This window comes from Pteronotus mesoamericanus, unplaced genomic scaffold, assembly GCF_021234165.1.
Source record: "Pteronotus mesoamericanus isolate MK-2021 breed Mesoamerican mustached bat unplaced genomic scaffold, CSHL_Meso_final contig_263, whole genome shotgun sequence".
Taxonomy (NCBI): domain Eukaryota; kingdom Metazoa; phylum Chordata; class Mammalia; order Chiroptera; family Mormoopidae; genus Pteronotus; species Pteronotus mesoamericanus.
In genome coordinates, this window is record NW_026555112.1 from 9,360,071 (window position 1) to 9,386,258 (window position 26,188).

Genomic DNA, 26,188 nt, shown 5'->3' on the forward strand with positions numbered 1-26,188 from the left:
CTATTAGGAATACTTATCAAAATAGATATATCTAAAACTTATCTTTTCAAAGCATGTCAGGTTTTAAATTGTTCGGTTTAAATTTGGATGCCTAATTGGATTTCTGCAAACTTGCAGTTCACACGTTTGTCTTCACAGAACAATGAAAATGAAACTGCCCTCCACTGCGCAGCTCAGTACGGACACTCCGAAGTAGTTGCTGTTCTCCTGGAGGAGCTCACTGATCCTACCATCAGGAACAGCAAGCTAGAAACACCTCTGGACCTGGCAGCACTTTATGGACGACTGAGAGTGGTCAAAATGATCATCAGTGCGCACCCTAACTTAATGAGCTGCAACACTCGGAAGCACACGCCGCTGCACCTCGCTGCACGCAATGGTCACAAAGCGGTCGTTCAGGTGCTGTTGGAAGCAGGAATGGATGTGAGCTGTCAAGTGAGTCTTTTTTTAGCTATGCTTCAAAAGTGATGTTGCTCTTGCTTTGCTTTGAGATACAGATGTTAAGAGTTGTATGTGGAAATCTAACCACTTTTTGATTAGTCAAGTTGTCGATAAGTATTTTTGTAGCTACCTAAATTCAAAGCACTCTGTCACACACTGTTGGGTGATATGTGTATAGATATAAGGCACAATCTCTAACCTCTCTTATTTGAAGGTTGTATACATGAAGAATTATTACAAGAGGGCAGTTGTGTGTGATATCATCAGTGACTGTTTCCTTTATTCCAGTACTTAGCACACACTAGGAATCCAAAGGTGAATGAATGAATGAGTGAACAAATGAGACAAAGTTCACTTGAACATTTGTGTCCTTTGTGTTTATTATTGTCAGCACATTCAGAATCCAATTCTCACAAATGTTCTATGGAATTGAGAGCTACTCTGTTCCAGCTAATAGGTGAGGAACCAGATGCAAAGGTTTAAGAAACTCACCACAGAACACATAGCTGATAAACCCAGAATGTGAATTTAGACTCACGAATTAAAATCCAGACGTCTTTCCACAATAATGTGCTCTATTTATATGACTAATGAAGGAAAAGTCAATATACCTAAGGGCTATTAGAAAAAATGTATTGGAGACATGTGGTCTGAGTTGAGCTTGAAGGGTGGGTAACATTAGGAGAGATTTTGTTTCTCCACAAGGAAAAGGACAACTGCTTTTTCTGTCTCCAGTTAGCCATACTTTTTAAAAGTTTTTATTCTTTTTAAAAAACTTTCAATTTATTTTTATTTTTTCCTGTATTTTCTCCATATCATTTAGTCCCCTAATACCCACCAGCCCTGCAATCACCACACCATGTCCATAAGTCCTTCTTCCTTTGTGCTCAGACCCTCTATGCCTGTCCCTCCCTGCCCCCTCAGCAGCGTCCTGCTCTCCATGAGTCTGTCTCTATTTTGCTTGTTAGTTCAGTTAGTTCATTAGATTCCACATATGAGTGAAATCATATGGTATTTGTCTTTCTCTGACTGGCTTATTTCACTTAGCATAATTTTCTCCAGGTCCATCCATACTGTCGCAAAGGGCAAAACTTTCTTCTTTTTTATGGCCAAGTAGTAGTCCATTGTGTAAATGTTCCATAGTTGTTTTATCAACTCATCTACTGATGGACCCTTGGGCTGCTTTCATATCTTGGTGACGGTAAATAATGTTGCAGTGAACATAGGGGTGCTTATGTTCTTTTGAAATAGTGTTTTGGGTTCCTTCAGGGATATTCCCAGAAATGGGATCACTGGGTCAAAAGGCAAATCCGTTTTAAATTTTTTGCGCTATCTCCATACTGCTTTCCACAGTGGCTGCACCAATCTGCATTCCCACCAGCAGTGCAAAAGTGTTCCCCCTTCTCCACATCCTCACCAGCACTTGTTGTTTGTTGATTTATTAATGATAGCCATTCTGATAGGGGCGAGGTGATAGCTCATTGTGGTTTTAATTTGCATTACTCTGATGATTAGTGACATTGAGCATCTTTTTGTATGTCTGTTGGCCATCTGTATGTCCTCTTTGGAGAAATGTCTATTCAGGTCCTTTGCTCTTTTTAAAATTGGGTTGTTTGTTTTATTTTTGGTGTTGAGTTTTATAAGTTCTTTATAAATTTTGAATATTAACCCCTTAGCAGATATATTGGTGAATATATTTTCCCATTCTGTGGGTTGTCTTTATTTTGTCGATGTTCTCCTTTGCTGTGCAAAAACATTTTAGTTTGATGTAGCTCCATTTGTTTATTTCTTTCTTCTGTTTCCCTTGCCAGGGGAGATTTATCTGATAAAATATTGCTATGGGCTATGCCAAGATTTTGCTGCCTATGTTTTCTTCTAGGATTTTTATGGTCTCATGTCTACAGTTTAATTCTTTAATCCATTTTGAATTCATTCTTGTGTGTGGTGTAGAAAGGTGGTCTAGTTCCGTTTTTCTGCACATATCTGTCCAATTTTCCCAACACCATTTATGGAATAAACTGTCTTTAGCCCATTGTATGTTCTTATTTCCTCTGACAAATATTAATTGACTTTGAAGGTGTGGGTTTATTTCTGGGCTCTCCATTCTGTTCCACTGGTCTATGTGTCTGTTTTCTGACTTTTTTTGAGTCCCAAGTCCATGGCAGCATTCTTCTCTTCCAGAGACCATTTGGGTTCCCTTCAGATTGTGACTTTCTCTCCTGTGTATTAGTAAGCTATTGCTGCATAACAAACTATCCCAAAACTTAATGTCTTCACACAATAACTGTATTTAGCTCACAATTCTGGGGCTGGTGATTTAGTCTGAGCTTCGCTGGGTAGTTCTTCAGTCTGGACTGGATTCTCTCATGGGTCTTGGGTCATCTATAGGTCAGTTAAGTGGCTATGCATCAGGGATTGACTGGATGTTGCCTGGGATAATGGGTGAAACTGGAATGTTTTCCATAGTCTACACTAACTTTCTTTCAAGGAGTGCTGATATCACAGAGAATATGTATGAATATATAAAGTGGCAGAATTTTTTTAACCTGTAATCATTTCTAATGCAACTGTGTTTTTTTATTCTTTTTTCTTTTCCAGACAGAAAAGGGGAGTGCACTTCATGAAGCAGCTTTGTTTGGAAAGGTGGATGTTGTGAGAGTTCTGTTAGAAACAGGTAACCATCATGATTTCCCATGGAACTTATTGTGCCAAATACTATTTTTATTTCAGGAGTAGGGGAGTAAAAGGAAATCTTTAGGAAGGAACTGATCCCTGTGAAGTTATGATAATTGCTTTGTTTATTAAAGCACATAATACTTCCCTAGGTTTTTGTACTGTGAACTATGGTAAACAGAAATGAGAGTTGCCTATCCTTAAGGCAAATTCCCCTTCTGGTTTTTTATCAACTGAGTCGCTATTGTTTGTCAGCTGCAGTGATTTAAAGGGAAGCTTTAAAAGAATGCTTTGAAGGAACAAAGTAGATTTATTTGTCTTCATATGTATGTTCTGATTAAAAGAAAATCAAATTAGAACTAAGGTTTGATTTTTTTTTTTAGGATCAAAAGGAATGAGTACAAATTCATACTTGGAAATAATTGATGATTCTTTTGTGTTATGGATATATTTAGTGTATTTATTTTCCTTTTAAAAAAATGTAAAACATTGGCAAACTATTGCATTTTGATTGTGTTTATACAAAGTTAAAATTTCATGTATATTGAACTTGACATGTAGCACAGTGATATAATAAATGCTTTGAGGCAACTAATGAAATATTTGTTAGTCATATATCCCTACACAAATGAAAAAATAATAAAAATAATACATGATCTTACTATGGTGAACCAACATTTAAGGCCAGATTCTGAAAAGTGGCTTTGTTTGTGGTTAGATGTTTGAAAATTTATGAACTTTTTTATGGTGGTGAGAGCTATTTGCTACATGACAGTAAGTTCTTTAGTACAATATATATTTTCAGAATTAAAGTAATTTCAAAAGTGTTTCAGTTATACAGTGCAAGAAGTTCGCTTACCAGGTAGATTATGAGTGTTGCTGACATTGATTATAATCTTGCATAAGTGAGCATGAAGTATTTCACTTTGGTATTTGGGTTAGAGTTAAAAATAATCATGCTCTTTCAACTTTTGTGAATACTCAAGTATTTTAAGACTGTTCTTATATTCCTCACATGGTACATTATTAGAATTTTTAAAGTATTTTTATTATATTATACAGAATATATAAATCACATGACCATTATACTTTAGGAATTCATATTCTAGATCAATATTTTCAGCTTTTACTATTTAGTTTGCAAGCCAAAATAGCTATAATCCTAAAAAACATTCTTAAGAGAGAATTTGTTATCAAGATTGTTCCTAATGTTTGGTAGCAGTAGACCTCCACCTTCTGTGTTACTAAAATCGTGTTTGTGCCTGCGAACATGTGACTTAATTTAAACAAAAATGACCCTGGGCACTCAGGCTGTATAAGTTGGAGCAGTTATATACTAACAGTATCTCCTGATGGTGTTCCAGTGTTGTACCTCTAGTGGGTTTTCTTTTTCTTTCAGGAATTGATGCCAACATAAAGGATAGCTTAGGTAGAACTGTCTTAGATGTTCTGAAAGAACATCCATCTCAGAAATCTCTCCAGATTGCGACACTCTTACAAGGTAAATAATAATGATGAATGAGTTTGCCTTCAAGTTAAGATTAAATTAAAACTGTCCTAGTTTTTTCTTAGGGTTTGAGTTAATGTTTACCTTTGAATGAACTTTTTGCATTTTTTTGGTAGATTTTTAAACCAAATAAAATACTTTCTAGTGTTTTATTTTGATTTTTCAACTACTCAGTATTTTTAAAAAGCTAAAATATTTTTTTGTGCACTTGATACAAGTTTTTTTAAAACATAGCTATTAATGAACTTGAAGGTAAGAAGACTATAAAGTGAAGATGATTAAGTATTATCTTATATTTGAATAATCCTTTAAGAGTTTTCAGGGATTTTCTATTGTTTTGTCTTATTTTTTCATTCCGAAGCTCTGAGAGTCTAAGTGACTTGCTCAAACTCACGTATCCTAAGTCGCAGAACTGTTACATAAATGCTGGTTAACAACAACAGTTATAGATTATTTCCTTTCTAGTCCAGTAGTACAAAATAGTTCAGTCTTGCCAGCCTTTCTTTCTCCCAAAAATTTTATTTTTACTTTTTTAGAGAGAGGGGAAGGGAGGGAGAAGGAGAGGAAGTGAAGTATCAATCGGTTACCTCTTACACAGCCATGACCATGAACCTGGTCCGCAACCCAGGCTTGTGCCCTGACCTGGAATTGAACCATCAACCCTTCTGTTCATTCACAGGCTGGTGCTCAGTCCACAGAGCCACACCAGCCAGGGCATCAGCCTTTGTTTTTGATAAAAGTCATTTAAATACCTTTGTAGTTAGTTGCAGTCATTAGGTATACTGAAGGTTTGATGACCATTTATTTAGGTGTTGCTTTTTTGTTTGTAGGATTATATACTTCCCCATCTGATCTAAAACTTTTATGAAAAATTTAGATTTAAATGCTTTCCCCTTTTTCTGCTTGGTGATTAGGCCTGGCATGTAGCATGTTCCCTTAAAAACGCAGCCGTTCTTCCTCTCCATCCCAGTTAGCTCAGACACGATTCAATGGTGATTATCCCCTATAATTGTTACAGATTAGCTGCAAGTGTGATTGAGGAGGGAGGCAGGACGGGTTTCACCGGGTATCAGTTGGGGAGCTGAAAACAGCTCTGTCCTGCAGGGAGATAAATGAATTAAAACCAAGTGGGCAGGCGATGTATAGATACAGGAATCATAAAGGCCAAAGAGGGGTAAAGAGAACACTACACTACAGGTCATTATGTTCTCTTCTCTCCAAATTTCCAATTCCTCTCAGGGAAACCTTTTCAGGCCCCTACACTTTTCTTGTCAGTGAAGAAGTTAATTTTATGTCAAGTGCTTATAGAGATAAATCAAAGAAGAATACAAGAGTGGCTCTTCATATCAATTCAAGTTAAAATCAGGTTGAATAAAAGCTAAAACATAAAAGTAGTATGCAGCATTTTTATAAGGCTTTCCCCCCTAAGCACTGTGTATTTCATATTGCATTTTTGCCTTTAACTGGACTTTAAAAAAAAAGAAAAAAACTGAGGCTTTTGCATAATGACTTTTTGAAGGAGTAAAATGAGTATCATCCACTAAAAAGGGGGCATGACATAATGACAGACATTTTTTATAAGATCCTGCATTAGTTCAACTTAGAAAAAAATATTATTGCTGAGGAGCAACTACCTGGGTACTTTTAAATGATCAAGGTTCATGAGGCATGCCAATTTGTGATAGGGTATATGGGACATCTTTGAATTTTGAAAATTCCCGGAAAATTTTAGAATGTGACCACGGTATCTATAATTCTTTACATTCCTGGATTTCAAGTCACTGGTGCATTTTAAATCTTATGAAAAATTTGGTGTAGCAATAAAGCCCGTTTACAGTAGATAAAATTACTATTTGTGTCCTGAGTTTACGTAATTACTGCATGGCTCAAAACTTTTAATGGTAGAAGCCCATAGGCTGCCTTCTCCTTCTAGTAGAGTCTGCTGAGCAGAATTGCCTTTAGGTAGAAACTGTTTGCATGGTATGAGGACACTAGTGGTTGGCAGGATTTCTTAACTGGATTTTAAGAAAAAGGTTCCTTCTGAATAAGGAAATGCAAGTAAAAGATCCCTCTGAGGAAGGATCTGTTGATGTATCCTGACCACAAACTAGGCACTGTGAGCCGAAGGCCTGTGGCGGATAACAGATGTGTTTTGTTTATATCACATATTTTTGGCCTACACTGTTTCCAACAAGAAAAAAAAGAAAGAAATTGAATTAGCTTTCAACATTTAAAATTCTAGTATTTCAGTTAAAACTCCAGAGTTTTGGTTTCTCAAAAAAGGGAGGCTTTCATTTCATTCCATTGCCTACCTTTTGATGGGGTGCCCGCCCTCTGGCTACTCGTGGTGCACGTGCTTTGTGGTCTGCCTGGCAGCACTGAGGCTGACTGTTAGTTGGCATTTATCACTGCTTTCAGGTGCCGTTTTCTTTACGCTTACAAGTGAGATCTTTTCTCGTCCCATGTCCATTTGGCTCTGCATTTATTAGCTGTATGAATGCAGCCAAGCTGAAGTTCTCCCCCTTTAGTTGTCGTCTTTAAAACTGAGATAGTAATAGTGTCTGTGTCATAGATTTGGGAGGATTAAGTGAATTCATTTACATTAAATACTTAGAACACTGCTGGGTACATAGTAAGCAAAATTTCCATTTTAGCTGCTATTAAATGTTTAGTGTGTCTTCAAGGTTGGAAAAATGAGAGGTAGACTGAGTGTGGGGCATTGCTTCAAGAATGATGGGAATCAACATTATTGTTTTTATGTAAATAAAGTTTATGCAATTGTGCTTATTTTACAAGATTACAATACCGTTACATCATAAACTTACCCCACTTCATTCATTGCGTTACTCGGCCGGTCGCTGTATCCATCTGAATGTGACAGTCCTGCTTAGGGATCAAGTCTGTTCAAAGCATCCATCAGAGTTTTAAATCTTCAGGTAGAATGTACTTAAGGAACCACGGATGCTATTGTATTTTCAACAGGTGAGTTTATTTTTGAGGAAAGAGTGGATCACATGTAGTTTTCAGAAAAGGGGTCCCTGAATCTCCTTTAAAATATCTTTTTTAATTTTAATTAAAAAGCTTTAAATTCACAGCTCATCAGGAAGTTCTTTGGGTTTCTTGGTTTTCTGAAGTCATTTAAAAAACTTAGGCTATACTTAGGATATGAGGAAATAAATGAAGGATGATTGCCAGAGGTAAAAAAAAAGTTCAGTTAAATATGTTAACATAAATGAATTCCAATATATAATTTTAAAACCTTATATACACAGAATACTTAGAAGGCGTGGGAAGACCAACCATCCTTGAGGCTCATGTGCCGGAAGACACAACACAAGAAACACACACGTCATCTCCGCTTGAGTCTCCTGCTGAGTCTCCTTCCCAAGTAGCCAAGAGTGAGTAGCTAATTATGAAACCCTTGTAATGACAGTGGACTTTACGGACACGTTTTTCCTATATGTACAAAATTACTACGACGTAGGAAAATGTTAAGTCTACTTAAATTCTGTCTTATACACCTATACTTTACCCGTTTGTTCGACCGCCGTTGACAGGGCTCCCGCTCCTTGCCGAGCTCTGCTCTTGGCCCCGAGACGCAGCGGTGAGCCGTGCAGCCAGCTGTCCCTGCTGGCGCGACCTCACAGGCGGTGCCTATTTCAGAGCAGGTGGTTTTCTAAAATGTGTTTTTAATGCAGAATAAAAACACTGATATCCGGATTGTAACTGCTGGATTTTTTTTCAAAATAAATTATTGGCATAAAGTTCCTTTCTTAAAATGCTTAGAAAAATGAATATTTGTATGCAACCTACAAAATATCCATGTTTTTTTTCAGATAATGCATATTATTTATCTGTTCCTTCTGTGTCTTCCCTTGATACCACATCATAATTCTCATTTATTAATTACTTATATAAGTACATGTTTAAATACATTCTACTATTTTTTAAATTAAACTTAAGAAGTAGGCTCCCAGCACCATTTTCAACTTGCTAATGAATTGTCGAATGAATGCTGGCAGCGAAGTGTAATGCTAAAAGATTGTAAGGATAAAAGATTGTGGTAGAGTAAATACTGTAATGAATAAAGCTTTGGGAATTGTTATTTCAGATGCTTTTATGTACTTTTATGTACTATGTATATGTAAACTTTCAGTACTTAGTTATATTTTGAAAAAATAATTTTAGGCAAAATTGGAATTTCTCTTTGTTTTTCACTATTCTTGCACTAATTATAGTGTAGTATCTTGTCTTCAGCAGAATGTTTTCTAAGAACTTTGACTTCTATTGTCATACTAGTCACATTTTTATTATTTAATATTCAGTTTTATCGGTGGCCTGCCTGGGGGCTTTGAAAAAATTCACTGTCTTCTTACAGGTGAAACCGTGACTGGAGAATTATCAAAACTCTTGGATGAAATAAAACTCTGTCAAGAAAAGGATTATTCTTTTGAAGATTTGTGCCACACAATATCAGACCACTACTTAGATAATTTGAGCAAGATTTCAGAGGAAGAACTTGGGAAAAATGGAAGCCAGAGTGTAGTAAGTAAGGGGGGAAAGAAGACAATTTCTTCTGTCTTTGCCAGTTCAGTGTGTATGTAGGAGGCATGGGATTTGTGCATTGTCTTATCTTCAGACTCCGCCAGTGTCAAATGTCAAGATCCCTATTGCTCTTCCCCAATGTTCATTGGTGTTTTATTCTCACTGCCTGTATAGGGGAAGGGATGCTTTGATAAATCACTTAGAGTTTGTGACGATCTTGCCGCTGTTAGACTTTTATAGTTTCATAGTTGCTTCGACTGTGTTCTTTCAGTTGTTCTGGGCATGATGACACTGGTTTACACAGAAAGCAGAAAGCCTTCCTTTTGTCCTCTTCCTCATTTTGTCTGTGAACTGAGTCTAACCCATCTTGAAGAAGAAAGACTGAGCTGAGTCATGTGTGTATAGTCACCTTGTCTGTCATTGTGGAAGAGAGACGTGGAAAGTTCAACCTCCCTATTTTTATAATCCCAAGGGCTTTGCTTGTGACCTCCAAGCTCAGAACATAAATCATGAGTTAGAGGGTCTTGCTTATTTGGATTTTTACATTAACACAATAGCAAGAAAAACTGGAGAATCAAGCAATTTAAAATTAAGGTTTAGGTATCTATTTTGTGTCCTACAGAAGAAGGGTTCATAGGATGCTCTGGTATTAAAGGAAATATATTATTATGATAGGTTTATTTTCGTAACAAGTAGTTTTAGAAATATTTTCTTCTAGAGTCAATAATAGAATGGATTGTGTTGAAAGTATGTCGTATTATTTATGAAGACAAACGTAGCTACGTATAGTTACGAAGCTGTTACGAGAACACTTGCTTCATTTAGTTACTTAGTGTGAGCTATGACACTTTACAGAGTAGGACGTCCAGTCTGAAGTTCCATGGCTAGTCTTACCACATAGGCCTGTTCTGTTTTTGCTTTTTGTTTGTTTGCTGCACTGTCTTTTGTAAAACATCACGTTATTGGCTCCAATAAAAGGTCTTTAAGAATAATGATGATTAATTATACATATGCTGAAGTAAATACTTGTTGGTTTAACCAAAAGAAACTTTTATATTAACGAAATATTTATGGTAGTAACTTTACTGTCAGGAAGAAATTCCCTGTTTAAAAATCTAAAACAGGAATATGCGATCTCCAAATTACAAACCAGTTACTTTTCAGTATTTCCTTGAAAGTTAGTTAGAACTTAGATCATATTTATCCTACATAAACAATTCATGGTGTTTGGGTTTTATATCTGTCCCTAAAGCTCCTGCTAAATTTGCTGTTTCTGGCCCTCTACTTTTAAACCACAGATTTTTGGAAAGTTCTCATTTTCTAAACCAGCGATTTCTGAACTTTTATTGCTGTACATACCATAGTACACAATAAAAATTTTGAGCAAACACCCCAAATGCATTTATTTATAAATTATACATATCTATTAGTATTCTAAGAGTATATGGTGTACATGTAAATTGAGTCATCCACTACAAAAGAAATTTGAGTGAGGAGGGTAAAAAATAAGTGTAAATTGAAGTTCTAATGTTTTTCTTTTACTCACGAGTACGCTGTGCCCCCTGGAGTTTGCGTACTCTGCTTGGACACCATGCTCGTTCTAGCCTGTAGCTTTGAGGTAGTGATGGCAGTGGCTTCTGGCATTTCTGGGTGATGTAATTTGGGGCAATGATGGCCCCACATTTTTTTGAATGCTGAAGGCTGTATTGTGATAGCCGCATGAGAGAAATTAAAGCTCATAGATTGAAATTAAGTTCCTCAAATTTGAGTTCATACTTTCACATAAACAATCTCTCTTCGTTCCTGTGACAGACCTTTATATTTTGTTTCTTAAAGATATTGTCATTTTAAATATTAAAGGTTACATGAGGCAGAAAAGCAGGTTATACAGAGGAGTGAGAGCAAGTAGTTCTATTATCTGGAATAATAGAGTTTATAAAGGGGGGAGATGGGAGATAAGATTAGGAGAGGTTGAGGTCAGGACAGGGATGATTTTGAATGCCAGGCTGAGAATTTTGGTATTTATAGTTTAGGAAATGAGAAAACTCTAAAGGATTTTGGGTAGGTAAGACATCAATGGAAGTGGCCTTTCAAAAGATTAATCTAATAGAACTTGTTATTGAATGTTCAAAAAGTAATCTGATTGTTTTGACCCGTCTCTGTAGCCTGTGTTTTATTTGAGTTCATTCCCTGTTCTGTTGAATATTTGCTGCCATTCATCAAAAACCCTTTTCCAGAGTTTTGTTATGAATTATACTCTTACGCAAAAATTTAATTAAGTACTTACAGGTCACCTAATATAAATCATTTATACCATGTTGTGAGCTTTAGGATTTATGATAGCAATAATGAGAGATGGTCCCTGACTTCAAGGAATTCAAAATACTTTTTCTAAGGAATCTTTAGTCACATAGTGCACAGACAACACTAACATATAAAACAACAGATATATAAGAGCTACATTTGTTCAGTGCTTGCTATTTGCTATTCCAGTGTTTTCTATAATTTAAGCACTTTAATCCTTATAGCAATCATAATGAGTTATGGACTTGGGAAATGGCTCAGGTAGCAAGTGGCAGGTCTAGGATTCAAACTTAGAGCCGATGTCTTTAATTGCCAGCTGTATTTCTCATAAGGAACTATCCTGTGGTCAAATTTATTTATCTTTTTTATAAAGGAAGGCATTAGTGAAGATTTATTGGTATACATTGAAGACTTCATGGAGGGCGTAATAGACTAAACTGGACTCTGGAGGAAGGAGAGATGTGCCTTGTACTTGCATTGGAGCGAATGAATGAATAGGAGAGGATTCCAGCCTGCAGAAACCGTGTGTGCAAGGCACAGACAGAAGACATAGCATCTGATTTAAGGAGGGCGGTTTACCATGAAAGTTGATTTGAGAAAGTAGTGGGAAACAAATTTATGTAAGTAATGATAATACCTAGCACAGAGCACTTTATTTCTATTAACTGACTTAATTCTCACTATAACCCTATGAGATAGGTAATAGTATTCCTCCTTTTTTACTGATGAGAAAACAAAAAGCACAGAGCACTTTTATGATTTCCTCAAGAAATACACAGTAAGTACCAGAGCCAGGCTTTAAATAGAGACAAAGGCTGGAGTCGTACCTCTTACCACTCAGCATTTTCCTAGGGGCAGATAATTAGATTTGGAAAGCTAGTCAGAAATTTAATATTGGAGCTGAAGAGAATAAACGCTTGAGAAGGGGCGCTCTATTATGAAAGTGACATTTTGGGAAGCGGAAAGTGGTAACTGAATGTCAGATGCTCTGGGGAGAAACTTAAACAATGATTCTGAGCAGTGCTTATGCATTAGACGTATCCGTTGAGGCTTCAAGAAATGCTGAGGCCCTCAGATACCATGTCAGTCAACCAAATCAAAACTGTTGTGGGTGGCTGCAGGCACTGTTCTTTTAAAAAGGTTGTTCTAGCATGCACACTGTTGGTCTGGAAGACCACACGTCTGCCAGAACCTTTCTGAGGTACTTCAGGCCTGAGGTGCTGATTTTGAACTGAAGTCTTGATAATACCACAAACTTACAGACTTTTCAAGGCAGACTAATCCTTGCAGGTCAGCTAGTACCCAGCCTCATCCTCCCTCTCCCCAGTGTAAGAGCTCTAAAAATCTCTCAGATTAGGGACGTTTTAAGGTTCTCATCAAACAAAAGTCCAACTATAGTTCAGCCATAATCCTAAATTAAAATTATTTCTTTTATATTGGAATGTTAAATGTGGATAAACATTTTTGTTTGTTTATTATTCACATCACTGGCTGAAGGACAGGCATTTAAGTTCAGTTAAAATTTTATTTCAAATGATGTGAAACATCCCATTTGCTTATTGTAATATGACAAATAAACCCAACAGTAATTTAGAAGGAATTAAAATGTAAGGAAATATGTTGTGTAGCATTCATATTATTAATAAATGTATTCACCTATTAATGATGTGGCTTGAATTTGGAGGTTATTTGAACTATTAGTTCAGTTTAGCTTTTATTGCCTTTTTCTTCCAATAGAGGGCACTCTAATTCAGTAATTTAAAATACAAAATCAGTCATCTTATGTAAGAACTTTTATTTTTGAATTGGAGGGTTTTGGTTTTATTAAAATATAGAATTAGTTTTAAGGTGGTAATTTGAACAATTTTACTAATGTAAGTGAGTTAAAGATTAAATTCTTACTGTGATTGAATGTATTCGATTGAAGATTTTCCATTTAATGTGAAAGCTAGCTCAAGTTAAATATACACTTTCTCTTGCATAAATTTTAATTCAAAAGTTAGTCTGTTTTAAATGCTTTTGTATTATGCATGTGGAGCCATTTTCCAAGTTGAATTAGGATATTATATAATCTGGAATGTAAATTTTGAAGAAATATAAATATCTTCATATTCTTTCCAACCCACAAAATTTAGGTTTTTTGAAAGAATATAAAATAATCTGAAAAAAGTTTCTATTCTCTTTGCTTATTTTTCCAACTCATATATTCAGGTTTTTTTCCCTCCATGTGTATAAACACAGTATACAACTCTTAAATGTGAACACACCATGACACAGAGAAATTTGGTGATAACATAAAGATCATTTCAGAATCTAAGGTTCAGGAATGCATATTTTTAAGATTTAAAATAGAAAAAGCATCATTGCCTTATCTGCCTGTGTCTCTAAGAAGAAAATAGGAAGCTTCAGGGATGAAATGCATTATATGTTTTTTCTCTTGAGGAGGAAAAGATCTAGAAACAAGCATCATCTAAGACTAATTATTTGTAAGTAGTTGTGCAATTGAAGGTTTTGAGCAATTTTCTCAGCCAGTACACCTCTTTTCTGTTATTTCACTTTCTTTTTCAAGGCAGAAGTCTAAATGACATGTAAACCTTCTGAAGTGTGAGATATTTTACTTTAGTATTTCAAGATTTCATGGTTCAACTTCTCAGCTTTTAATACCGAGCTTTTATACACTGCTTGAGAATGTTCTTGGCAGGGGGTGGGGGAGCAGTGTGGAGTCTCTATAGGAAAATATACTTATTTGGATGCCAAAATTCAATTCCTAAGGGTCAGAAGAATCAAATTAGGTTCCCTAAAATCAAAATGTTTTTTTAAAAAATGCAGTTTACTTTCAAACCTATTCAACACAATCTCTAGAGATTAAGATCAGGAGTGCACCAATTTCAGAACTGTGGGAAACTCTAGTGGCTGTCTCATCCAGTTCTCGTTAGATTCAGAGCACTGTGGGAAATGAATTTTCTGAAACATAAACAGGTTCTTCTTACATGATTATAACTATTCTTTAGCATGTATGAGTTTTTGTTTGTTCGTTTTTATTTAACATTGGAGCTGAATCATAAGCAGTGGTAACTATTGTCTTATGGGCAAGACAATGTTCAGAGAGTATTCTAACTTCAATAATTTATTTATTATATAGGTGAACAAGTGTTTTGGAAGTAGTGACTGAAGCCTGCTGTGCGCTAAGCCCAGGTTTGGATTGTCTGAATAGATTTTCCAGGATTTAGGGAATGTGTAGATTCTGTTGACCTATATTAATATTTTAAAACTAATACCCTTAACCATATGTATGTACTATGTGTACATGCAAGGAAAAATCCAGAATCCAAACGGTGAAATTCTTGTCTCTTCTTTCACCTGAGGAAGAACTTTTGGTACCTGTAGTGAATCTAGGAGCATCTTTGAGATAACTAGCTGCTAGGAGAAAAAAGTCATTCTTCTGAACTTCCAACACAATTGCTTTTACCTCTCATGATACATCTCTTTGTTCTGCGTTATCTTATAGGTGTATACATTTTTATAGTACTTCTTACAGACTCTTTGATGGTAGACTTTATATTTGATTGATCTCTGTAAATCACATCCTGCCTAGCACAGTGCCTTGTAGTGGTATCTCATGCAAATTCACTGAAGGAATAAATGCATAAAAAGGCAAACCCTACATGTAAGAGTGTATATAAACAATTGCTGTAATTAAAACATTTTCATAGAAACACATGTTTGATTACTTGGAGGTGAATTACAGAGACAAAGACAGGCATGAAGCAAGGAGTCTCCACCATCTTTCTCAGGGAAGTAACTTAGCCTAGCAGTTCAGAGCGTGATATGTGGAGTTACACAGGTGTGGGTCTGTGTCCCTGTCCCACTACTTGCTAGCAGGTGACCTTTGGAAGTTGCTTGGTATTTCCCAGAATTATTTTCCTCATTAGTTAAAAAAAATTTAAAATGGCTTTCTGTCAGTCACAGAAAAAGAGCTGTTCTCGTCTGTGTTGCTGAAGATATGCCACCTTGATTTTTATGTTTCATAGATGTCATCTAACTTTGTCCCGACTTTCAATAATCACTGTGTACGTGGAATGGATTTCTCCAGTGAGACACTAAATAATCTGTTCTTAGATTGGTCTTAGTCAATATTTTACTTTGTAAAAGACAGTCATCTATGATAGTCAGGTTTGCCAGATGTTAGGGAGGAATAGCAAACATGGCAAATAATTGAACTTACATGAAAAATATCTCAGTAAACTAAGATTCTCGTTTCAAAGAAAAAACACAAAATTCAATGGGAGTTATAATAAAATCTTGTATTTAGATTCCTGAAAATTCAGTGGTATCAATATAAGATGGGAGAGATTTAATTGGCTGAGTAGCTCATGCAGAGAAGTCTGGGGTATTTAAATGACCACAACTGAAGTGCGAACCAACAGTGAGATGTGGCTGCTAAAAAAGCAATCAACAGTTGCCAAGCTATGATCTCTGGAAATAATTAAAATACTAGAGGCTAGATTTAGATTTGTATTATACTATGATTTAATTATGTGCTAGGCATTGTTGAAAGCATTTTAAAATCATTATCTCTTGTATTTCTCACAACAGCGCCATGAGGCAGGTTTTATTACCCTCAGTATAGAAATCAAGGATAAAATTACTTGTCCAGTGTCACAGAGATACCAGAAGGTAAAACTGATCTAACCTTAGGGCTGATGTCTTACAAGGTCATGATTCCAACCATTAAGTCATTCCATCTGTCATTAAATATTTTCCAGATTGACCCCCTCACCTTTTCATCATTTCTGCCATTTTGCAGGTTCAGACTCTCATGACCTCTCACCTGAATTATTGCAAGAGCCTCTTACCCTGTCCACCTGCTTCCAGCCTCTCCTTTTCATCTGCTTCAGTTTATTCTTAGCACTTCCGCCAAATCAGTATGCCTTACATGTAATTCTGATCATGTCACTCTCCTTCTCAAAACTGGACTGGTCCTACACGTACAAATCCACGTTAGGCTTTTAACTCTGGCATGCCGCCATCTATTTCCAGCTTTCTTCCATAAATGTCTTTGATGAATATATTTTGATAAAATGGATTACTCTTGAGTGTGTCTGTCATTCCTTCCTTCTGTCCATGTTTACAAGATTAGTGGACATTTCGTCCAGTCCAAAATGTCAGCAGAGACATTTAATGCAAAATGTCCACGGAGACATTTGGTCCACAGTTAATATAAATCCCTCACTTCTGCAGTAGTTGAACCTACTTAACCCCCTGTGTCATTACCAGCTGGGCTACCAACACAAGAAGGGTTTGGTGTTTTTTTTGTCCACTACAGCCACAGCACAATTATTGGACCAATAAAACATGATAGTATTTTTAATATATTAATCCCATAAACCAAACATAAAATAAATGTTATGAGCTGGTTGAACCTTGGGACATCTTCTGAGTGTGGAGGCTTTGGACAGGATTTAATATCGAGGACCTTTCAGCATGGACCAGATATCTCTGTGAACATATGGGACAGGACCAAATACCTCACAATGGTTCACAATGTTTTATTCATATATAATTATTTTCCCTATTGTTTCTATTGTTGAAAATCATTCTTTATAAAACCTTTTTTTTTCTTATAGCATATTTATTTTTTATTTATTTTTTTTAATTAATTTATTTACTTTTTAAATACATTTGTCTCTGCCTTCCCCCCACCTCTTTCCCTTGCCCCCTCCCACCTTCCCTCCCTCAGCTCTTCCCCTTTGGTTTTGTCCATGAGTCCATGCTATATGTTCCTTGACTTTCCCCTTCCCTTCCCTTTCCCTGCCCCCCCCTTCCCTCTTGTCTCTGTTGATTTCTTTTCCTTTCAGTGTTGCTGGTCATATTTTCCTTGCTTCTTTGCATTGTTGGTTAGGTTCCGCTTATAGGTGAGATCATATGGTATTTGTCTTTCGCCCCCTGGCTTATTTCGCTTAGCATGATGCTCTCCAGTTCCATCCATGCTGTCGCAAAGTTTAGTACTTCTTTTTTTCTTTCTGCTGCGTAGTATTCCATTGTGTATATGTACCATAATTTTTTGATCCAGTCATCTACTGATGGGCATTTAGGTTGCTTCCAACACTTGGCTATTGTAAATTGTGCTGCTATGAACATTGGGGTGCATAGGTTCTTTTGTATTGGCGTTTTGGTGTTCTCAGGGTATAGTCCCAGCAGGAGAATCGCTGGATCAAAAGGCAGTTCCATTTTCAGCTTTCTGAGGAAATTCCACACTGCTTTCCATAGTGGCTGCACCAGTCTGCATTCCCACCAACAGTGGACTAGAGTTCCCTTTTCTCCACAGCCTCGCCAGCACCTGTTGTTTGTGGATCTGTTTATGATGGCCATTCTGACCGGTGTGAGGTGATACCTCATGGTGGTTTTGATCTGCATTTCTCTGATGGCTAGTGATGCAGAGCATCCTTTCAAATGCCTCTGGGCCCTCTGTATCTCCTCCTTAGAAAAGCATCTGCCCAGGTCCTTTGCCCACTTTTTGATTGGATCGTTTGTCTTCTTGGAGTAAAGTCGAGTGAGTTCTTTGTATATCTTGGAGATCAAACCTCTATCTGATGTATCATTAGCAAATATATTTTCCCAAATGGTTGGCTCCCTTTTCACTTTGCTGATGTTTTCTTTAGCCGTGCAGAAGCTTCTTATTTTGATGAGGTCCCACTTGTTTACTCTTTCCTTTATGTCCCTTGCTTTAGGAGACATATCAGTGAAAAAATTGCTGCGTGGGATATCTGAGAGTTTCCTGCCAATGTTCTCCTCGAGGACTTTGATGGTGTTGCGACTTATATTTAAGTCTTTTATCCATCTTGAGTTTATTTTTGTGTATGGTGTCAGCTGATGATCCAATTTCAATTTTTTGCATGTAGCCATCCAGCTCTCCCAACACCATTTGTTGAAGAGGCTGTTATTGCCCCATTTTATGCTTCTGCCCCCTTTGTCAAATATTAGATGTCCATAGAGACCTGGGCTTATTTCTGGGCTTTCTATTCTGTTCCACTGGTCTATGGGTCTGTTCTTGTGCCAGTACCAGATTGTTTTGAGTATAGTGGCTTTGTAGTAGAGTTTGATGTCCGGTATTGTGATCCCTCCTACTTTGTGTTTCTTTCTCAAAATTGCTGTGGCTATTCGAGGTCGTTTATGGTTCCATATAAATTTTTGAAATGTCTGTTCTATTTCTGTGAAATACGTCATTGGTATCTTAATAGGGATTGCGTTGAACCTATAAATTGCTTTTGGTAGTATGGACATTTTAAGGATATTAATTCTTCTAATCCATGAGCACGGTATATGCTTCCATTTATTTGTGTCTTCCTTAATTTCTTTTTTCAATGTTGCATAGTTTTCTGCATACAGGTCTTTTGTGTCTTTGGTTAAATTTATCCCTAGGTACTTTATCTTTTTTCGTGCTATATCGAATGGTATATTTTTCCTGATTTCTTCTTCTATTGCATTGCTGGTGTACAGAAACGCCTTTGATTTCTGAATGTTGACTTTGTATCCTGCTGTTTTGCCAAATTCACTTATTAGGTTGAGGAGTTTTTTGGTAGAGTCTACAGGGTTCTCTATGTACACTATCATGTCATCTGCAAACAATGATAGTTTTACTTCCTCCTTTCCTATTTGGATGCCTTTTATCTCTTTCTCTTGTCTGACCGCTGTGGCTAGGACTTCCAATACGATGTTGAAAAGAAGCGGTGAGAGCGGACATCCTTGTCGTGTTCCCGATCTTAGTGGGAAAGCTTTCAGTTTTTGCCCGTTGAGTATGATATTGGCTGTAGGTTTTTAATATATGGCCTTTATTACGTTGAGGAATGCCCCATTTATTCCCATTTTACTGAGTGTTTTGATCATAAATGGGTGCTGTACCTTGTCAAATGCTTTTTCTGCATCTATCGATATGATCATGTGGTTTTTGTCTTTTCTTTGATTTATGTGGTGTATCACGTTTACTGATTTGCGTATATTGAACCATCCCTGCATCCCTGGGATGAATCCCACTTGATCGTGATGGATAATCTTTTGAATGTATTGCTGGATGCGGTTTGCCAATATTTTGTTGAAGATTTTAGCATCCATGTTCATCAGCGAAATTGGCCTGTAGTTTTCTTTCTTTGTAGGGTCTTTATCTGGTTTTGGGATCAGGGTGATGCTGGCCTCATAGAAGGAGTCTGGCAGTCTTCCCTCCTCTTGGATTTTTTGGAATAGTCTGAGAAGGACAGGGGTTAGCTCTTCCTTAAATGTTTTGTAAAATTCTCCTGGGAAACCGTCTGGCCCTGGGCTTTTGTGTGCTGGGAGTTTCTTTATTACTGCTTCAATTTCCCCAACTGTTATCGGTCTGTTCAAGCTTTCTGTTTCTTCCTCCTTCAGTGTTGGAAGATTATACTTTTCTAAAAATTTGTCCATTTCATCAAGATTTTCAAATTTCTTGGCATATAATTGTTCATAATAGTTTCTGATAATCATTTGTATTTCTGTGGTATCAGTTGTTATTTCTCCTCTTTCATTTCTGATATTATTAATTTGGGTCCTCTCCCTTTTTTTCTTGATGAGTCTGCTTAAAGGTTTGTCCACTTTATGAATCTTTTCAAAGAACCAGCTTCTGGATTGGTTGATCCTCTGAATTGTTCTTTTTGTCTCTATGTCATTCAGTTCTGCTCTAATCTTGACTATTTCCTTCCTTCTACTTGCTCTGGGATTTATTTGTTGTTGTTTCTCCAGTTCTTCAAGTTGTAGTGTTAGGTCTTTTATTTGAAATGTTTCTATCTTTTTAAGGTAAGCCTGTATTGCTATGAACTTCCCTCTCAGGACCGCCTTTGCTGTGTCCCATAGGTTTTGGACAGTTGTCTGTTCATTTTCATTTGTTTCCAGAAATTTTTTGATTTCTTCTCTTATCTCATTATTGACCCATTCATTGTTTAATAGTGTACTGTTCAGTCTCCATGAGTTTCCAAGTTTTTGAAGTTTCTCTTTGAGTTTAATTTCGAGTTTCAAGGCCTTGTGGTCTGAGAAAAAGTTTGGTATTATTTCAATTTTCCTGAATTTACTGAGGCTTGCTTTGTGTCCTATCATGTGGTCTATCTTTGAAAAACTGCCATGAGCATTTGAAAAGAATGTGTATTTTTCTTCTTTGGGATGTAAGATTCTATATATGTCAGTTAAGTCTCTTTGATTCAGTGTGTCATTCAGCGCCACGATATGTTTATTAATGTTTTGTTTGGAAGATCTGTCCATTTTTGACAGTGGGGTGTTGAAATCCCCTACTATCAGTGTGTTGCTATCTATATCTTTTTTGAAGTCATCCAACAATTTCCTTATAAACTTGGGGGCTCCTATATTGGGAGCATATAAGTTTACAATGTTGATGTCTTCTTGATAGATTCTTCCTTTAAGTATGATAAAGTGCCCCTCTGGGTCTCTCTTTATGGCCTTTGCTTTGAAATCTACTTTGTCTGATACAAGTATGGCAACGCCAGCCTTTTTTTCATGTCCATTTGCTTGGAATATTATTTTCCATCCCTTTACTTTCAATCTGTGTAGGTCTTTTGCTCTGAGGTGGGTCTCTTGTAGGCAGCATATGTGTGGGTCATGTTTTCTTATCCATTCAGCTACCCTGTGTCTTTTGATTGGGGCATTTAATCCATTCACATTGAGAGATATTACTGATAGAAACTTACTCATCTTTTCTCTTTGTACTTGTGTTCCTCTCTGTCTCATTCTTTTCCTTCATCTGCTTAAACCAGTCCCCTTAGCATATCTTGGAGTGCTGGTTTGGTAGAGATGTATTCTTTTAGCTTTCTTTTGTCTGGGAAACTCCGTATTTCTCCTTCTATTTTAATGGAGAGCCTAGCTGGGTAGAGCAGCCTTGGCTGTAGGCCCTTGCTTTTCATGGCTTGGAATATTTGTTGCCATTCCCTTCTGGCTTGTAGTGTTTCTGTTGAGAAGTCAGCTCCTGGGCGTATCGGGGCCCCCTTGTATGTTACTTTCTCCTTCTCCCTTGCTGCCTTGAGGATTCTCTCTTTGTCTTTGACATTTGCCATTTTAATGATGATGTGTCTTGGAGTGGACCTCCTTGGGTCCTTCTTGAGTGGGGTCCTCTGTGCCTCCTGGATCCATGAGAGCCTTTCTCTCCTCAAATTAGGGAAATTTTCCATCATTACTTTTTCGAGGAGGTTCTCTATGCCTTGCTCCTCTTCTTCTCCTTCTGGTATCCCTATTATACGGATATTATTGCGTTTCAGGTTGTCCTGCATTTCCCTAAATGCTTCTTCATTCTTTTTGAGCCGTTTTTCCATTTCTTGTTCTTTCTGGGAGCTTTTTTCTACCTTGTCCTCCATCTCACTGATTCGATCCTCAGCTTCATCCAGCCTGCTTTGGATTCCTTCTACTGTGTTCTTCAATTCAGAAATGGTATTCTTCATATCCTCTTGTGTCTTCTTGATCGTTTCTATGTCCTTTTCCAGGCTGATATAGTTTGCTGTAAGATCCTGATAGTTTCTCTGCAGTTTCTCATAGTTATCTTTGAGCTGGCTGAGCTCATTGAGCTTCCTTAGAACTATTGTTTTAAATTCCATATCTGATAGTTCCCTTGCCTCTATTTCATTGAGCTCTCTCTGTGGGGAGTCCCCTTTTCCACTCATTTGGGGGGAACTTCTTTTTCTTCCCATTTTTGTGAGAGTCTGTTAAGTATTTTTGTCCTTTACTTTTCTTTCTGGGCTTGCCTCTGATGATGTCAGTTGTTGACCCTATAGGGCCTTGGGTTGTTTGAGCCTTTCAGGAGTCTAATGCCTGTGTCTGACTCCTGCTTGGAGCAGCTCTGTGAGCCCTTCGGTCAGGGCTGGGCTATTTTTTGGGATCTCTCTGCGCTCTCACGAGAGCTCCTTGAGCGCGTTCCCAGCGCGGCAGGGTCCCCCACCTGCCTGGGCTCGCATGTGTTTGCCCCAGACCAGGGGGCTTATTCGCGACCTCCCGTGCTCATCTGGCCTCCCTGGCACGTGAGCTTCGCGGCACTGGTCAGTTTAGGGCCTTCTATTGTGTGTTTTCCCCGCTTTTGGCTCTTTGGGTGCGTTGCTTGCCCTCGCCAAATGGGGACTACGGAAATGGGAGGAAATCAGCTCTAGGACTCTCCGGTTAATCCTGTTTCTGGTCTCTCCTCCAGGGACTCTGGGCAGCTCTACTTATTTTGTGGGCTGCTCCGTAATCGCGGCGGGTAGGTCAATTTACGCCTGCCCTTGCCCCTCTGTGCAATCCCTTGCAGGCCGTATGGGTGCCAGTCTGTGTGAGGCTTTGCCGGCAGGTGCAAGCGTTCGCCAGCCCGCGTGGGTCACACACACGCTCGCCAACCCTCGCCAGTCACTCGGCGCAAATGTGCGCGCCTGCTCTGGGTGTTTTGGGGGTTTCTATGTTTGCTTTTTGGGTTTTGGCTCTTTGGGGGTGTGGCCTCTTCCCGCGCAATGGAGACTTCGGCAAGGAGAAGGAGTCAGGACTCCCCGGTTCCTCCTCCCGTTCTTTCCCCAGTGCCTCCGTTTCTAGTCTCCCCGTAGGGGCTTCTGGGCAGTTCTGTGACCCCTTCGGCCGAGGATCCAACCCCTGTGCGGACTGCGTTTCAATCGCAGGCAGTCTGGTTCATGCGCACCCCGCTTCTGCCTCTTTGGGGTCGCGCCTTTCCAGCCCACAATGGAGACTACCGAACGGGGAGGGAGTCTGGACTCCCCGGTTCCTCCTCCCGTTCTTTCCCCAATGCCTCCATCTCCAGTCTCTCCTCAAGGCTCTCCCAGCCAGTCTGCACTCAGCCCTGCAGGTCACACGCGCACAAGCTGTGTGCGGAGCGCGCAAAAGGCAGGTTAATTGATTCCCTTATGCCTGAGCGAGATGGTAGCTGGAGAGTGGGAAGTGCGTTATCACCCGGGCTCCACCGGCCGCCATGTCACTTCTCTTCACAAAGTTTTCCTCACCAGTCTTTTCCCAGGCACCAGCCCACTCTGCTGCCGCCTGTACCCAGCGATCAAGGAGGGTGGCTGCCGCTGCAACTTTTGCGTTTGCCCTTTAAATGTCTTTTTGCATCCCCAGCCACTTGTCTCTGGCAGAGAGTGCCCCTAAGCTTTTTGGGGTTGTGTTTTGTCTGTATTTTCTCGGCTTTAGCGGCTGTAGTTTAGGGGTTCCTGTTTATGATTCAGACCCCGTTCTTCTTGGGGGGACGCTAACTGGCCGTTTCAATGTCCCTCTGGTGCCAGTGCCCGTGCGCACCCAGACCACCCTCTCAAGCCTCCACCGCACTTCTCACCCGTTGGGATGTGTGAGAGTCGAGTCCACTGTCCGCGGCACCAAGGCTCCTCTCCCACTATCGCTCCACTGCTTTCCAGGTGATTACTCCATTATTTAGTTGCAATTCCAGTTTGGTTTTGGGAGGAGGTCAGCGTGACTCCCTTTCACTCCTCCGCCATCTTTTTCCTCTATAAAACCTTTTTTTGATCCTCCTATTTAGATGCAACTATTGAAATCAGTAATCATCTTAAACTTTATTTATAAATTAGTATATAATACCATAGTCTGTTCTGTAATATTTATGCACTTAAATCTTTCTTAGGTAGTAATACATTCCTTTCAGTGATAATTAAGAAATCTTATATTAAAAATACTATGTTTGCCCATACTATGAGTGTGACTCAGTTGGTTGGGCATTGTTCCACAAAGTGAGAGATCGCTGGTTCAATTCCCAGTCAGGGCACGTGGCTAGGTTACAGGTTTGGTCCCAGGTCAGGGTCCATTTGAGAAGCAACCAATTAATGTTTTTCTCCATCTCTTTCTCTCTTCCTTCCTCTGTCTCTTAAAAAATAAATAAATAAATTTAAAAATATTAAGTTTGTCCTGGCCAGTTGGCTGGAGTGTCATCCTGTAGATCGAAAGGTTGTGGGATTAATTCCCAGTCAGGACATTTGCCTGGGTTGTAGGTTCAGTCCCCAGTCCTGGTGTGTGCAAGAGGCAACTAATGGATGTTTCTCTCTCACATTAATGTTTCTCTCCTTCTCTCTCCCCTCCCTTCCTCTCTTTCTTAAATCAGTATGCATGTCCTTGGGTGAGGATAAAAAAAATGTTTGATTCCTGATAATATATATAATGGAAATCTATTGTAAGGATGTAGGAATATGTCTCATATCATTAATTTTCAAATTCTTCAATATTTTGTGATAAATATTTTTAATTAATCCATTATTTTTTTTGTACCAATTGAGTTTTGAAGCAGGTTTTTTCAGTTAATCATAAAGAAATGGGCTTAAGCCAGATTGCTTCTCTTTCCCGATTGCTAATGATTCTTTAAAAAAACTTTTTAATATATATTTTATTGATTATGCTATTATAGTTGTCCCTTTCTTTTCTCCCCTTTATTCCCCTCCACCCCACACCCCTCTTCCACCAGCATCCTTCCCTTAGTTCATGTCCACGGATTGTACATATAAGTTCTTTGGCTTCCCCATTTCCTATACTATTCTTAATTTCCCACTATTTTGTACCTACTATTTATGCTTCTTATTTCCTGTACCTTTTCCCCCACTCTCCCCTCTCCCCCTCCCCTATGATCTCCATTTCTGTGATTCTTTTTCTGTTCTAGTTGTTTGCTTAGTTTGTTTTTGTTTTTTTAGGTTCGGTTGTGGGTAGTTGTGAGTTTGTTGTCATTTCACTGTTCATAGTTTTTGATTTTTTTCTTAGATAAGTCCCTTTAACATTTCATATTATAAGGGCTTGGTGATGATGAACTCCTTTAACTTTACCTTGTCTGGGAAGCACTTTATCTGCCCTTCCATTCTAAATGATAGCTTTGCTAGATAGAGTAACCTTGGATGGAGGTCCTTGTCTTTGATGACTTTGAATACTTCTTGCCAGCCTCTTCTTGTGTGTAAGGTTTCTTTTGAGAAATCAGCTGATAGTCTTAAGGGAACTCCTTTGTAGGTGACTGTCTCCTTTTCTCTTGCTGCTTTTAAGATTCTCTCCTTATCTTTAATCTTGGGTAACAATATGCCTTGGTGTGTGCTTCCTTGGGTCCAACTTCTTTGGGACTCTCTGAGCTTCCTGGTTCTCTTGGAAGTCTATTTCCTTGGCCAAAATGTGGAAGTTCTCCTTCATTATTTTTTCAAATGAATTTTCAATTTCTTGCTGTTCTTCTTCTCCTTCTGGCACCCCTATGATTCAGATATAGGAATGTTTAAAGTTGTCCCAGAGGTTCCTAAGCCTCTCTTCATTTTTTTTTTAATTCTTCTTTCTTCTTTCTGTCCTGGTTGAGTACTTATCTTTCCTTTCTGTTCCAAATCATTGATTTGAGTCCCGGTTTCATTCTCTTTACAATTGGTTTCCTGTGTATTTTTTTTTATTTCACTTAGTATAGCTTTCACTTTTTCCTCCATTTTGCAACCATACGCAACCATTTTTGTGAGCATCCAGATTAACAGTGTTTTGAACTGTGCATCTGATAGGTTGGTTATCTCATCATCGCTTAGTTCTATTTTGGGGGCTTTGATCTGTTCTTTCATTTGGGTTATATATCTTTGTTTCAGGTGACCCTATTATGTTTGAAGGGGCAGAGCCGTAGGTATTCGCCAGGGCGGGGCAACTCAGGTCACTGTGGGGGAGGGATCAGAGAGGGAACCATGCTGCTTGCCTGGCTCTTGGCAGCTTTCAGTCACTTCCCCT

The 26,188-nt window shown here is 38.3% G+C and overlaps 1 protein-coding gene across 4 annotated transcripts in view; it reads left to right on the top strand.

Annotated features, from left to right (window-relative positions):
• Window positions 1-26,188, top strand: part of ANKS1B (ankyrin repeat and sterile alpha motif domain containing 1B) — an 811,229-nt gene that overhangs the window by 112,536 nt on the left and 672,505 nt on the right. For all 4 annotated transcript variants that reach the window (XM_054574655.1, XM_054574656.1, XM_054574657.1 and 1 more), the window contains exons 4-8: window positions 139-435; window positions 3,040-3,115; window positions 4,514-4,615; window positions 7,894-8,019; window positions 9,000-9,166. In XM_054574655.1, coding sequence (XP_054430630.1) covers window positions 139-435; window positions 3,040-3,115; window positions 4,514-4,615; window positions 7,894-8,019; window positions 9,000-9,166 — 768 coding nt within the window. The remainder of the gene's footprint in view (window positions 1-138; window positions 436-3,039; window positions 3,116-4,513; window positions 4,616-7,893; window positions 8,020-8,999; window positions 9,167-26,188) is intronic.